General features: G+C 42.2%; 1 protein-coding gene across 1 annotated transcript; it reads right to left on the bottom strand.

The window, feature by feature from the left end:
- Positions 1–2,196: 2,196 nt before the first annotated feature.
- Positions 2,197–12,776, bottom strand: LOC128455513 (SAM pointed domain-containing Ets transcription factor). Its single transcript, XM_053439187.1, has 6 exons — positions 12,367–12,776; positions 5,981–6,427; positions 5,107–5,304; positions 4,937–4,984; positions 4,621–4,755; positions 2,197–3,817 (listed from the first exon to the last, which is right to left on the bottom strand). Exons 2-6 carry the CDS (start codon positions 6,423–6,425, stop codon positions 3,639–3,641), a joined length of 1,005 nt encoding a protein of 334 aa, XP_053295162.1. The 5' UTR covers positions 6,426–6,427; positions 12,367–12,776; the 3' UTR covers positions 2,197–3,638.
- Between the last annotated feature and the right edge of the window lie 491 nt (positions 12,777–13,267).

Here is a 13,267-nt window from a genome sequence, read left to right as displayed (position 1 = left end):
GTTTTGTTAAACTTTTTCTTTACGATCAGAGAATGACAAACACTGAAAGTACAACAATTATTTAGTAGCTCCAACTGTCAGTGGAAAGTAGCAAAGTAAACTTAAAACACTTAAATCAAGTACAAGTATCTTGAAATTGTACTTAAGCACAGTACTTATACTCCCTCTCTTTTAATCTGGCCTGTGAAAGAGTTAAATCCAGGTTGCTGCTGTGTCCTCCAGGGCTTAATAACTTTTATGAACACTTTCTGGCACTAGAGGTCAGCAGTACCCACACTCAGAGACATGAAGTCACCGCATTCCCACAAACAAACACAATCATTCCTGTAAATTCAACACACACAACCGCTTCCAGTTTTCGGACGTCATCCACAGACCAGCACATTTCCCACACGGCAGCAGGACAGGAGACCTCAGGCCTGTCAATAGTACGTCAAAGATAATGAGCCTCCTCCTTGTGCTGTGATAACTGAATCAACATTAGTCCACTTCTTCTTGTGAAATTTGTGGTTGTTATTTGTTTATTTGTCGGTTTTTCTTTCAAGATGAATAAAAAAAAAAAGCAGCTGTATTTACTTTGTTAAATATATCTTGTGTTCGAGGAATTTTGTGGGAACAGACAACAGACTACAATTACTTTTATTTTTGCTATCTATTTACTTTTTAAAGTTATTACAAGTTATTTCAAATGAATTGGGTGGCTTGAAGTCAGTTTACAATTCGAACCTTTTTTTAACACCACATGTATTTAAATGGCCCAACTTCATTCGTATGTCATCAAAACCACTTTTTTTTTATATCAATCAATCAATCAAATTTTATTTGTATAGCCCATATTCACAAATTACAATTTGTCTCATAGGGCTTTAACAGGGTGTGACATCCTCTGTCCTTAACCCTCAGCAAGAGTAAGGAAAAACTACTAAAAACCCTTTTAACAGGGTAAAAATATGTAGAAACCTCAGAGACAGCAACATGTGAGGGATCCCTCTCCCAGGACGGACAGAAGTGCAATAGATGCCCTTTAAACTCAATATCTAATTCATTGAGTTTAATTCTGTCAGATTTCATTCCCCGATAATATGCCTGATTGTTTTCCAAGGGAAAAGTACCATAGCCAACCCTTCCACCGAATTCCAATAAAATCTCTTCAGTACTTTTTGCACATTTTTGTGGTATTTTGGGAGAAGTTCCCTGTTGATGAAGCAGAAATAACAGATTTCTCATCTAAAGTTGTGTTGCATTACAAGTCAGAAGGTTTAATCGATGTAATGTTGTTATACAGATCAAGGCTGTGCTGCTGTTTTCAAATTAAACTTAAAAAAATATGCAACCAACTTTGACGTCAACAAAGCTCAGACTGGATAAGAAATGATTTTAAGACATTTCTAAGACTTGACGTTTGCAGGGTGGATGCAGAATTAAAATGATTGTTGTTGATGGTACAACAAATGGATGAGGCCTGTTAACAAACTATTAGTCCTTTTTGACAGGTTTGTAATTTGTGTAATCCATGTTTTAAATTAACTGACACGTTAGCTCCTCCTGATCCTTTCTTGTAATAGATGTTTTCCCTTTGTGAGATTTGCAACATGTGCAGTTTAGGCAGAAGTAATTTAACCCCCGACTGAAAACCAAAGAACAAAGGTTTCTTTTACCCTGTTCCTTATTTGAACCTGCACGACTGAACAGCTCCACGCGCCCGAGGCCACGTTTTCTTGGCAGGAATTCGGCCTCTGGCTCACTGCATGTGAGGAGCAGTTGTGATAAAGCTTCAAAACCTGTTGGAATTTTTTTTTTTTTTTTTCAGACCAGGATCAGTTGGTGAAGATAAAAAAGTCAACAAACGCACAAAGTGAGTAATTGCATCATGAGTGCTGAGCTTTGCAGAATGAATAGAGAAGTGGGCTTGGTTTGGTTTGCACAGAGACGGAGCTGCGTTGACACCACACAGGTGCACGTGGGGTCAGAGAATAACGTTTATTGAGCCTGTTTGAGGGTTAGGGTTAGGGTTAGGGTCAGGGTCAGGGTTAGGGTTAGGGTCAGATATCGTGTCCCTGCTCCGACAGACACGGAGGATCTACATTAGGTTGGAATTTGTACATAACAGCAAGAGGGTAAAGTGTGAACACCCAAAGCATTTGAAAATAAATATGAAATAACACAATATGTTTTGAAATAAAGTCGTTCCACACCTTTTCAAAATAGAAAACGTATTCGATATACTTTTTATTATTTGTGTTTGTCCATTATTTTAACATGAGGGGTTTTGTTTTTATTTACAGTAGCATTTTTCACGATGACAAATTTGATTCAACAACATCCAGAGAAAGATTACAAAGATTACACAACCGACTCTGTCCTGTTTGGCATGACAGATGTTTGTCACGACATTATCTTGACTGGACTGGTGAATGAAAATAGACTAAATAAATAATCCTAACATCGGCAGCATGATCAGTATGACAACACCAGCATGTTCTTGTTAAGCAGATAACATTCATCATGTTTATAATCCTAGAGTTAGCATTTATTAGAAAGTGCTAATTAGCACTAAAACACAAGGTACAGCGGATAAAGTGATTTACAGATATTGACTAAAAGGCACACAAAGTGAATTACTGCTCATGCTGAGGAAGATATGAATATTTTTTATTGTTTATTCATTTAATCTTTCAAATTATTACTTTGATATTTCAGCAGTGTGCTAACATTGTCGTTCATGGATCCACTAGAGCGAATATAGATTCACTTGTAATTTCGTGGTTTGTTTTGTGTGTTTTATTATTAATTTCTATTTTTTCTACACATTTTATTTAAAGCAGTTTGATTCTCCAAGATAACATAAAATGCATTACACAGCAGAATAAACCATACGACATAACGGCTCCTCTGTTAAAACAGCTTTCAGGGAATAGATCCCTCTCCAGCAGAAGAAGAAGAAGGAAGTGAAGTTGCATTATGAAAACAGTCACGACAGTTATTTTAAGCATCCTCCAAAAAGATCTCACACTTCAGATAAGGAAGGAGAAAGCATGACTGTTCTGTGGTGGGTGAGTTACGGGAGCTGACTGTTTAACAACCGGGACCAAGCCCTGAATAAAAGTAAAACAATCCCAAACCACACGTTCAAACTGTGGCAGCAGAGAAACTGGCTCCAACTCAAACAGGGTCAAGATGAGCCAAATGAAAAGAACACAAAGCAAACGAGCGCTGGGGCGTTTTCCTGAAGCCGGTACGCAGGAGCCACCAGCTCTGACTCTGTTTGCCTAGTGAGGGATAACTGGGAATCACATCGAATCAACAGGCAGATCGTGCAAATGAAAAAGCAGTGCATTAATAAAGTTTGTCTCTGGGGTTTTTTTAATCAGCGGGTGTTTCATTCTGCAGCAGGAAGATAAAAAAAAAAGAGAAAATGCATCCACATGGTTTGAACTCCTGCTCTCGGGCCCATGCACAGATAAGCAGCAGCAGTTTCCCAGCGCTGCCAGTGGAAGTGTGTGAACCATTGGGGGTGGTGGGTCAGTGCACGTGTTCCCAGTCACCTCAAGTGTTCAAGTGCATGACGGGGACATCGTGTGTGTCCTTTGGATTCTTTTTTTTGTAGGTTGCCGTCCGCTGCCCACTCTGGTGCAGCCTCACACCTGGTGGACGAACTGGTACACCAGTCTCTGGGACACGTCGGGCTTGCGGATGATGCCCTTCTTGTAGTACTGGCGTATGGAGCGGCTCAGTTTGTCATAGTTCATGGCCGGTCGGTTCTTCCTGAGTCCCCAGAGCCGCGCCACGTGAGCCGAGTCTTCGATCTTGAAAATACCTGGAGGGGACCGTGAGAGATTCGTTAGTCGTGACGGTGACAAGCCAGAAAACACATGAGAGAGTCAGTGATGAGATTTTATATTTACTCATAACCTGCACTTCTTTTATTTCTCTTCTTTTGTGTAAACCAGCACTACCATTGTGGTTAATCACCATAAAGGCAGAGAAGGCGATTTCATTAACAAAAGGCTTTTGGACACTTATTAGTCTTGATTCTATAACTATATAACTAGAAATATGCTATGAAATCATATTCTTCATCTCAATTCATTGTACCGATGTGCCAGAATCAATTTTGTGCTTAAATCCATCAAACTCATAAACAGCTGATCAATTATTTGAACACTATTTATTGTGTATTTACTAAATTCACAGTTATAAGCTGTTCTTTGATGGCTCTTTTGATGTTGTATGTAGTATGCTGTATCTTGTATTTAGTATTTAGTATTTAGCATGTAATAAGCTGTGTATTTAGTATTCAGTATGTAGTATTTAGTACGTTGTATGTATTTGTGCGTCATTAAGTTGTGTTTTTGGAGGAGAATGTGTGGTTGTAGGAATTTGCTGATAACATATTTAGAAATTATTTAATTGTCATGATTACATTTTTTACTTGTTGAGTCTTTAGATAAAGTACTTTAGTTGTGAGTTAAGGAGTTGAACTAGAAACATTGGAAGTTTCTGGACTTGAGAAATCAGTGAAAAGCAGTCCAAGTTAGAATTGAGTCACCTCAGGAGTTGACGTGTGAGGCGAAGCACTAAACGGAAACTATGTGTGTAACAGAAAAAACATGAGGGAACCTTTTTCTTTATTGAGCCAGCGGATGCAGCGTCCGTAGCTGTGAGGTTTGAGCAGCAGCTCCCTGAGGAACTGCCACAGATGGATGGGCTGACCGGAGCAGGACGAGTCGGCCTCAGACCAAAGCTCCTCCACGCCTGCAAACAAAACAGCAGGAGGTGGTTGAGGCTCATTGTGCTGTGACCCACAGAGAGAAAAGATGCATCCTCTGAGGGACAAGACGATTACTCAGCCCTTCAGGTTTAAACAGAAAATACACAACGGCTTAGATTTGTGTCTGTGTGCCACTGTTTTATCACAGAAGAGAAACTAACATACCGGTAGTTTTGGTTTCTCCAACTGAAAGTCTCTCCTTCATCCAGGCGGCTATAAATAAAAGAGAAAAGATGATTAAATGATGATTATACCTTTCACGGCTCCACACCAACATACACACTAATACACACACAATCCAGAGCATTAGATGAGATAAATATCACACCCACTACCTGACTTCCATATGTCCAGGTGTGCGTGCAGCGTGTCCCCACACTGCGGCGACCGCTGGCGGAACTCCTCCTCGCTCATGGCACACAGGTTCTTTCCCGTCAGCTCCTGGAAGGACTTCCCCGCCTGGGGCAGCCTGTACAGGTGTTCGATCCACAGCAGCCACTTCTGCACGTTCCCCTCGTTCCACTCGATGGGGTCTGAGGAAACAGAGGGACGTGAGTATGGCGAGAAAACCAGCAGCTGCCAGGATAGTAAACGACCGGGGGTTTCGAGATTATCATCACATTCAGGGCAAAGTGTGTTATGTTCAGGCACTTTTGCGTATAATAAATCGACTGTAAACACAAGGTGCTTTTATGGCCCCTCGTTTCTAATCAGCAGAGCAGATGACTGGGGATCACATTCGGTTTTATGACAGCGAGAACTCTTACAATGCATAAGGCTTCTTCTTGTTTGCTTTGCATGAGCGACCTCGCCCTGAACACTGTGTACACGTCGACTGGCAGGAGAAGAACCATCGCTGCTGTCACGGCCCGAGAAAGCTCCAGCGAAAGGTCAGGATTACACAGATCCTGGAGCAGGCAAACACGGCTCTGCGTCAGTGAGGATATGATCTGACAGATCTGCCGCCTTTCCTGGACGCTCCACACAAACCTCGTGTTGGTTTTGGGAGTGAGAACCAGTGGCTTAAGCATCTCTGAATCAATATTCTTTAACGTGGAAATAACGGACACAATATTTTGGGATGAAAAATGTCTTGTTTGCTTTACAGATCTGTGTCTTTTGTCAGTTATGTGTGTTTGTACTGTAACGCCCCGCTCGAGGATTACGGGCAACAGGAGCAGGTGTGGTGGAAGGCGCCGCCTGACGTACCTGGGGTGATGTTGAGCAGCTTGCAGGCCGTCTCGATGTCCTTCAGCACTTCTCCCACCACCATGCTCTGCACCTGCTCCAGAGAGCGCTCCTCCTCCTGGCCCTCCAGCCCGGGGGAGAGGCCCTGTTCCTGGCTGTCGATGACGGGGCACTGCTCCGGTTCCTCCCTCGACTCCAGGTGGGTCATGGGTGCGGGCGCCATCGGGGAGGCCTCCGAGATCTTCACCAGCCACGTCGCATCTTCGGTGAGAAGCATGTCGAAGCACGAGGGATAGAGGCCCTGCAGGCCACGCTCCAGGGCCTCCACGTTAGGTTTGGTCTCCACGAGGTCCCAGGGGTCCCCGGAGCCCCTGTTTCTCTCCAGGATGGCGAGGGAGTCCTCTGTCATCCCGATCCGGGGCCCGTACACTGTCCCGTCTGGTAAACTTCCCACTGAGTTGGACATAGCTGGTAAATGAGGATAAAAGAAACAGAAGAATCCACATTAAAACTTTTCTAACTCGTTTCCCCGGACAGGTTGCAGAATGTTTGTTAGAAAAAAAGAGTCAAATGATTCTAAAGCTTGCGATTAGAAAAAAATGAGGACTCTGCCTGTAACAGAGGAACTTTTAAAGATGTATTAAGATCTTTGGATGATCAGATCAAGGATAATCCCGGCTATAATGATCCTGATAATCCCGACAAAGCTTTGCAGAATTCAAGCAGTTGCAAATTTGCGAGCGGCAGATATAAGACAAAAAGACAAATACCTTCCCCAACAGTCCCTGATGTCTTAACCGGTTATTTAACTGCTAAACCAGCATTTGTTTAAGCTCGGTGAGAATCTCCATGAGAGCAGCTGCAAGCGAGACTTCCTTCTGGTGATGAGCTCTGAGCAGAAGTGAGGCGCTGGCGGCCGTCGCTCTCTGTAAAGACCCCGAGTCCAACGGAGACCCCAGGAGAAGGAGCCTCAGCAGAGTGAAGACACACACAGGGCGGGCAGGCATGGGGCCGACTGGATTTGGCTGAGTCTCTTACTTGTGGGTCAGTGGCCCAGAATGGCCGACGTCTCGGGGGCAGGTGACTCGCATTGAGACCAGAGGCTTCCAAGGTGCCGTCTCTGCAGCCCTCCGTCTCCACTGTCAGCTGGAGATTTTAATCAAACCGAGGTCATATGATGTGGAGAGGGGAGAGAGAGAGAGAGAGGGAGCGGGCGCCCGAAAACCACGCGTGCAACAAAAAAAGGTTTTTTTTGTTGTTTTGTGAGGCCTGAACTCAAAAGGTGTGGCAGCTTTCTTTTTTTTTTTTCCTCTCGCAGGAAATTGCCATCATAAGTGTGCGTTTTATGGACGTCAGCTGTTGTAATCGCAGGGTGAATTGGCGTATGGCACAGCTGGCATATGGGAAGGCGCAGGGCGGTCACACACACCCCGGGGTTATCAGTGGTTTGTAGAGGAGGCCACCGTAAAGGAAGTGTGCTCCCACCGTGCACATGTTCGAGGAGAATGACAGCTCTATTTGTCAAGACGCAAAGAAATTAAGTCTCGTAAAAAAAAAGGTGACAAATGATAAACTACTAAGTGACAGTGAACTTTTATTATAGGAGGAAAACGTGCCTGCAGGTCGACAAAAAGAGACAAACTGGTCTTTAGACACAAAAATAAAAAATCTTATTCCAATGTCCAAAAGGTGACATTACATAAAAAGTGTTTAGGTTGTGTTTTGTTGTGTTGTGTTGTGTGGTTAGGGTAACACATTTCACATTTATTTTTCCTTTAGGTCACATTAATGAGATTAGCTTCTCTTTTAAACTGGAGCTATTGGAGGGATAATCTTCCTTCTATGGACATTGAATGAGTTTAAAGTTTATCTGTTAATTACTGTTATTGATCAAACTGCGTGGCTGCTGTTCTGGACCAGGTCGTCCTCGTAAAAGAGATTTTTAATCTCAATGGGACCTGGTGCAATAAAGGCTGGGTTTAGTTTTTCCCTGCTTCTTTCCCTTCCTGCCTCTTCTTCTCCGCTCAGTTTGCAAACCAATGACAAGGTGCACCAGCGCTATATTTTGCACACACTTCTTCTTCTTCTTCTTCTTCTTCTTCTTCTTCTTCTTCTTCTTCTTCTTCTTCTTCTTCTTCTTCTTCTTCTTCTTCTTCTTCTTCTTCTTCTGTTAGGTTTCTTGGTGCATGGCAACCAACGTTAAGGTGCATCACTGTCATTTCTACACATTCTATGTTCCACTCTACTATTCTTTGGCGTTTTCATTACTCTAAGATTAAAGAAAAACTTTCTTCTTTGCTCTTGTTTATTGCCGTGTCTCTCTCTCTCTCTCTCTCTCTCTCTCTCTCTCTCTTTCTGTATCATTGACCGTCATTTGTTTTGAATGCTGTTTTGTCATTTTGCTTGTTGTCTTCGATTTTTCCTCTTTGTGAAACACTACACCAGAAAACGGCACCACGTAAATAAAGTTCTTCTTCTTGGTCTTCAACTTTTTATAAGCTGTTAACAACAGATGAGAAAATACTTTCCAGACCTCGCCAAAGATAAATGAAGTTATCTCCCCTCCCTCCTTCTAGGTCTACTCTTTAGTCCTCCACCCCCCCACGGTAAGACCTCCACCCCCTGTCTTCTTTTCTATCCCTGAATGTCTCTTAAACTATCAGCCACTCTCCCTCTCACTCCATCAGAAGTCAGATTAAAAGCCACTGGTATGCCAGCCACGCCGCTGGGTGTTAACTCTGCTCTGTAACAGCTTGCCTTAAGCCCATTAGCAAAGCAAATTTAGCCATATTACCTTCTTCCAAAAGGAAGAGGGGGCACAAGAAAAAGACACAAACACACACCCCCGGGGAGAAGGATTAAGATCCTGACTGATCTCTAAATGAGTTTGGTCAAGACGCTGATATTCATTTCAGGAGCATTAGAGCTTGCTCCATTTACTCAGCAAAGTCAGCCTTTGACACGGAGAGGGGAAGGACTCAGGACTTCAGGCCTCCACGCTGGGAACCATATTTCTTCTACATGCTTGGTCTCATTTGACATGAGGATGGTGAGGTTCCTGTTATCGCCTTGGGTTTCTTCTTTCAATCCATTGTTACCACATCATTTTATGTTTTTTTCCAGCAGAAATTCCTGCAAAACGAAATCCGACTTCTGACAAAAGCCAACAGGTTTTGAGCTTTTGATGTTTGAACGGTTGGAAATCGGTTGAAGAATGCCGCAGTAGCCAGTGATGGAAAAAGAGGAAGAACCAACGGTAGAAGAAGAAGAAGATTTTTAAAAACTTTGATCATGAGCTATCGAGGGAAAATCTGGATAAAAAAGTTAAAGAGGTCGAAATCTTCACTTCCAGACAAGTTGTAGTACAAATCTACCAATTCAGCTTAAAACAAACCCGTCACCTCATTCATATTATTTGCTACAGAAGTCGGCCGAGTGTTTAGTTTAAAGTTAACGACTAAAACACAACCGAACGTGTTCTCTCTAACCTGGAGGATTGAAAAGAGGAGAAAACATCTCACCAGCAGCAGATTTGAGTTCATCTTTCCAAAAGTGACCAGACTAAGTTTGAGTTCTCAGCTCGTCAGAAGAAAAAAGGTCTTGTTTTGTTTGCACGTGGAGCTAAAGGAGTGTGTACAGCCAGGCGTGACTGTGTGAACACTAAAGGGAGATTTTTTGGTCTCCTTTGTTATTGTTCCTCATGGGAAGAAACCAAATGAAGAAGTCCCCGTCCCAAAGATTAAAATGAGTTTCCAGGTTGTGTCGAGCTGCTTGTTGCTCGATGTCACCATCAGAGAAACCTGCAGGTTGGAGATCTTATTTCATGACGAGTGCAGGTGTTCACATCGAAGCATCTTTAATAAGGTTTTTGTTATTGTTCATTTTATGAATTTTAAATCAAAGTTGAATCTGTGTTCTCTTTTATCTATGCTTTACAGACTGTTGCTAATAATAACAACAACACTTTATTTCAATAGTGCTTTTCACAACCAGAGTTACAAGGTGCTTCACAAACATTAAATGGAGAAAAAAAAGAATAAAAGAATAAAATAAGTAATAAACTGTTTTTTGAATGGAAGCACCCAAACGCAATGAATCAAACTTAATTTACATTCTACGTTTATTATTATTTAATTTTAATCTCCTGTTTTTCTTCCCCTGGCAGGTTACACTAACTGCCAATTGGGGAATGTCAGGTGCACTGGCTTCAGGCCAGTAACCAAGACAAACACTGAACCACGTCACAGGATTCTGAAACACAGTCTGTAGCAGGGACCTCTGCCTGGCTGACGGACATCTCCCAGTGGATGTCTACACAACACCTGAAAACTAACCTTTAAAAGACTGAACTACTTTTCCTTCCAGGGAAAGACTCGCTCATCCATCACCTGACTATTAACTTTGACAACTCTGTGTCACCCCCCACTCAGACTGCTAGGAACCTGGCTGCAACAACACCTTCCTCTAGATACATGTTGGACAACATCAGGAGAAGACGTCCCCTTCTAACTCAGAAGGCAGTGCAGGCTCTGGTCATCTCACGCCTTGACTATTGCAACTCCCTCCTGCTATTGCCATCGGACCTCTGCAGCTCATCCAGAGACCAGCAACTCCACTGGTCTTTAACCTGAATTCACTCGCACTACTCCGCTCCTCCGCTCCCTTCACTGGTTACCAGTGGCCGGATCGGGTCCAGTCTACTTCCAGGACAAGGTCAAACGTTACAACCCGGCCCCTCCACTCCGCTCTGAATCTGCCAATCGGCTTGTTGCTCCCTGACTCCTAAACGGTGGATCATGACAGCAGAAAGTCTAAACATCTTTCGCCACAAACTAAAAACACATCTCTTCCTACTACACCTTTAATAAAAAAAAAATAAAGTAGCACTTTGAGTAGCACGTATATAGCACCTTGTAGTTTGGCTTTCCTGAAGAAAATTGTACTTTCTTGATTCTTGTTGTTCCGGGTTTGTACCCTCATGGTTGAATGCACTTATAGTAATTCGCTTTGGATAAAAGCGCCAGCTAAATGAAAAGGTAATGGGTTCTTCTGTTGGTCCAATTAAATTTCGACAGTGGTATCATATCTTTATCTTTGATGATGCCGATGACAGATCTCGTGCATCGTTTGTTGGAGCCTGAGGCAAAGTGCTGATGCTGCTGGATTTAAACTACTGATGATCGGAAAAACGGAAAACAAGAGTAAGATTTGTTTCAGAGTGATATAGAAAATCTGATGGATGGAGACTTTCAGTGGAAACATGGCGACAGACTGAAGCTGGATTTATATCTGCTCTGGGAAATAAGTCGTAGAGGCAGCTACACGTGAAAGGGGTGATGAGAAAAGGTGAATTACTCTGGGACGGTGTGGCTTTTGTTTTAAAGTAGCACAAAACAATTAATTTACTCTTCCTCCTTGGCAAAAATATTTTCCCTGCCGTCCCTTAGTACGTCAGAGCTTCTTGTAAAATATAATATTAGTGTCGAGGCGTAGGTTGACTTTACAGAATAGCTCTGAATGACAAATTGCATCCACACCTTTTGTTATAACAGAGCAGATATTAAGTTTTAATTATATTTGTGGTTGTAACTGCCTTATTTAATTTCCACCCTCAACGAGAATCATAAATAAATATCCTGTCTGAACCTGGACATTTGTGACTAAACTATTTCGGTTATTTCACCGCATCATTGGGTTTTTATAACAAAACCACCAACAACGTCTGAGAGGCTTCTTATCTCACCATATCTTGCTAAGTGAAAGCTAATATGTAATCGTTTATGAACTGGAAACAAGATAAATGTTCAAACAAACAGGGAAAACAAAACAAAATGATGCATTAACAAGATACCACAGTTCTTATTCAACTCTCCCTGAATGATTATCTGTCAATAAAACAACTTCACTTTCCCAGATATGCTTTTGTTTTCAAATCACAGTCGTCACCTATTGAGATTAAATCAAGATTTTTTGTCTATTGTAACCAAGCAGAAAAACATGTATAACCGCTTATAACTTATTATACAATATTTGATCATGATTATTTGATGGTGTCTCTTCTAAAATTCGTTTTTAACACTAAAACCAAAGTTTGTTCATACTGTGAACAGTGAAGTTTCTAGCCTAACCCGACCTCTAACCAAAAACCCAAAACCTGATTGTTTGTGTTCTTTAAATGTGTGTGAGTTGTGTGTTTGTGCAATAAAGTTAATATTGAACAGAAACTATGGGGAGAAATAGTTAATCGTGCACAAAATGAATTGCAAAGAAGATTTTTCTCTTGATTTAGTTAATTGCAAACCACACCCTGTGTCACACAAAACTAAAATGTCCTCCCTGAGATCAAATTAAAATAAAAAATTAAATAAAACATGTCACGACTCTGTGTGAGGAGTGCGTCTTCTTACCGTGGCGGAGATGCTCTGGTGACCAGAGGCTGAGACTGGACTGGTTGATGGTGGACGCGGTTCAGCTCTGGTTCTGCTCAGGATGAGCGATGACCCTTTGTCCCGGGCGCTACCCGAAGACAGAGGAGCGGAGGGCACCCCTTAAATCTGCTTCCCTTTCTGAGGACAGTCACAGAAAACCCTCCCAGGCTTTTTAACAATTAACCTGAAAGTCACAGCCTAAAGCACAACTGCAAACTTTTAACTTGCAGGGAAATTACCTGCTGGGGGTGTGTACAAAGTGAGAGGGAGCCAGAGGAATCGACTGGGCGAGCGAGTGCAAAGGAATCCCTGCTACATGGACTGCAATTTATATTTATAGGCCAGTTGTGTTTACTCACCCACACATCAACTGTGTGTGGGTGTGTGTATGTGTGTGTGTGTATTGTAGGGACCTAAATCTGTTTGCACAGTCACATTATGGGGACTTGTCTTCCCTCTGGGGATAGAGTATCAGGAAACTAATGAATGAATGCAATGTTTGTGTGTGTCTGTGTGTCTGTGTGTGTGTGTGTGTGTGTCTGTGTGTGTGTGTGTGTGTGTGTGTGTGTGTGTGTGTGTGTGTGTGTGTGTGTGTGTGTGTGTGTGTGTGTGTGTGTGTGTGTGTCTGAAGTACTGGCTCAGATGTTCCTTAAAGTAGTTGACTTCAGTGCTGAGGTGACAGACAATTCAAGTGTTGTATCAAGTGGTAACTAAATTTTAACTTTTCTTGCGTTGCAGCCGAATTATTTCAGGTGCAGTGGTTCATTTATTGTATATTTTTTTCACAACAATACTCAGGAGTTTCTATTTCACAGTCAGATTTTATACAAAGAAAGAATTCGATAAGCTTTTCAAAATATTTTTAATATTTAAGTTAGTA

The sequence above is a fragment of the Pleuronectes platessa genome, chromosome 2 (genome assembly GCF_947347685.1).
Source record: "Pleuronectes platessa chromosome 2, fPlePla1.1, whole genome shotgun sequence".
In the NCBI taxonomy this organism is placed as follows: domain Eukaryota; kingdom Metazoa; phylum Chordata; class Actinopteri; order Pleuronectiformes; family Pleuronectidae; genus Pleuronectes; species Pleuronectes platessa.
Note: the sequence above shows the minus strand (reverse complement) of the source record. Positions and strands in the feature narration are given on the sequence as shown.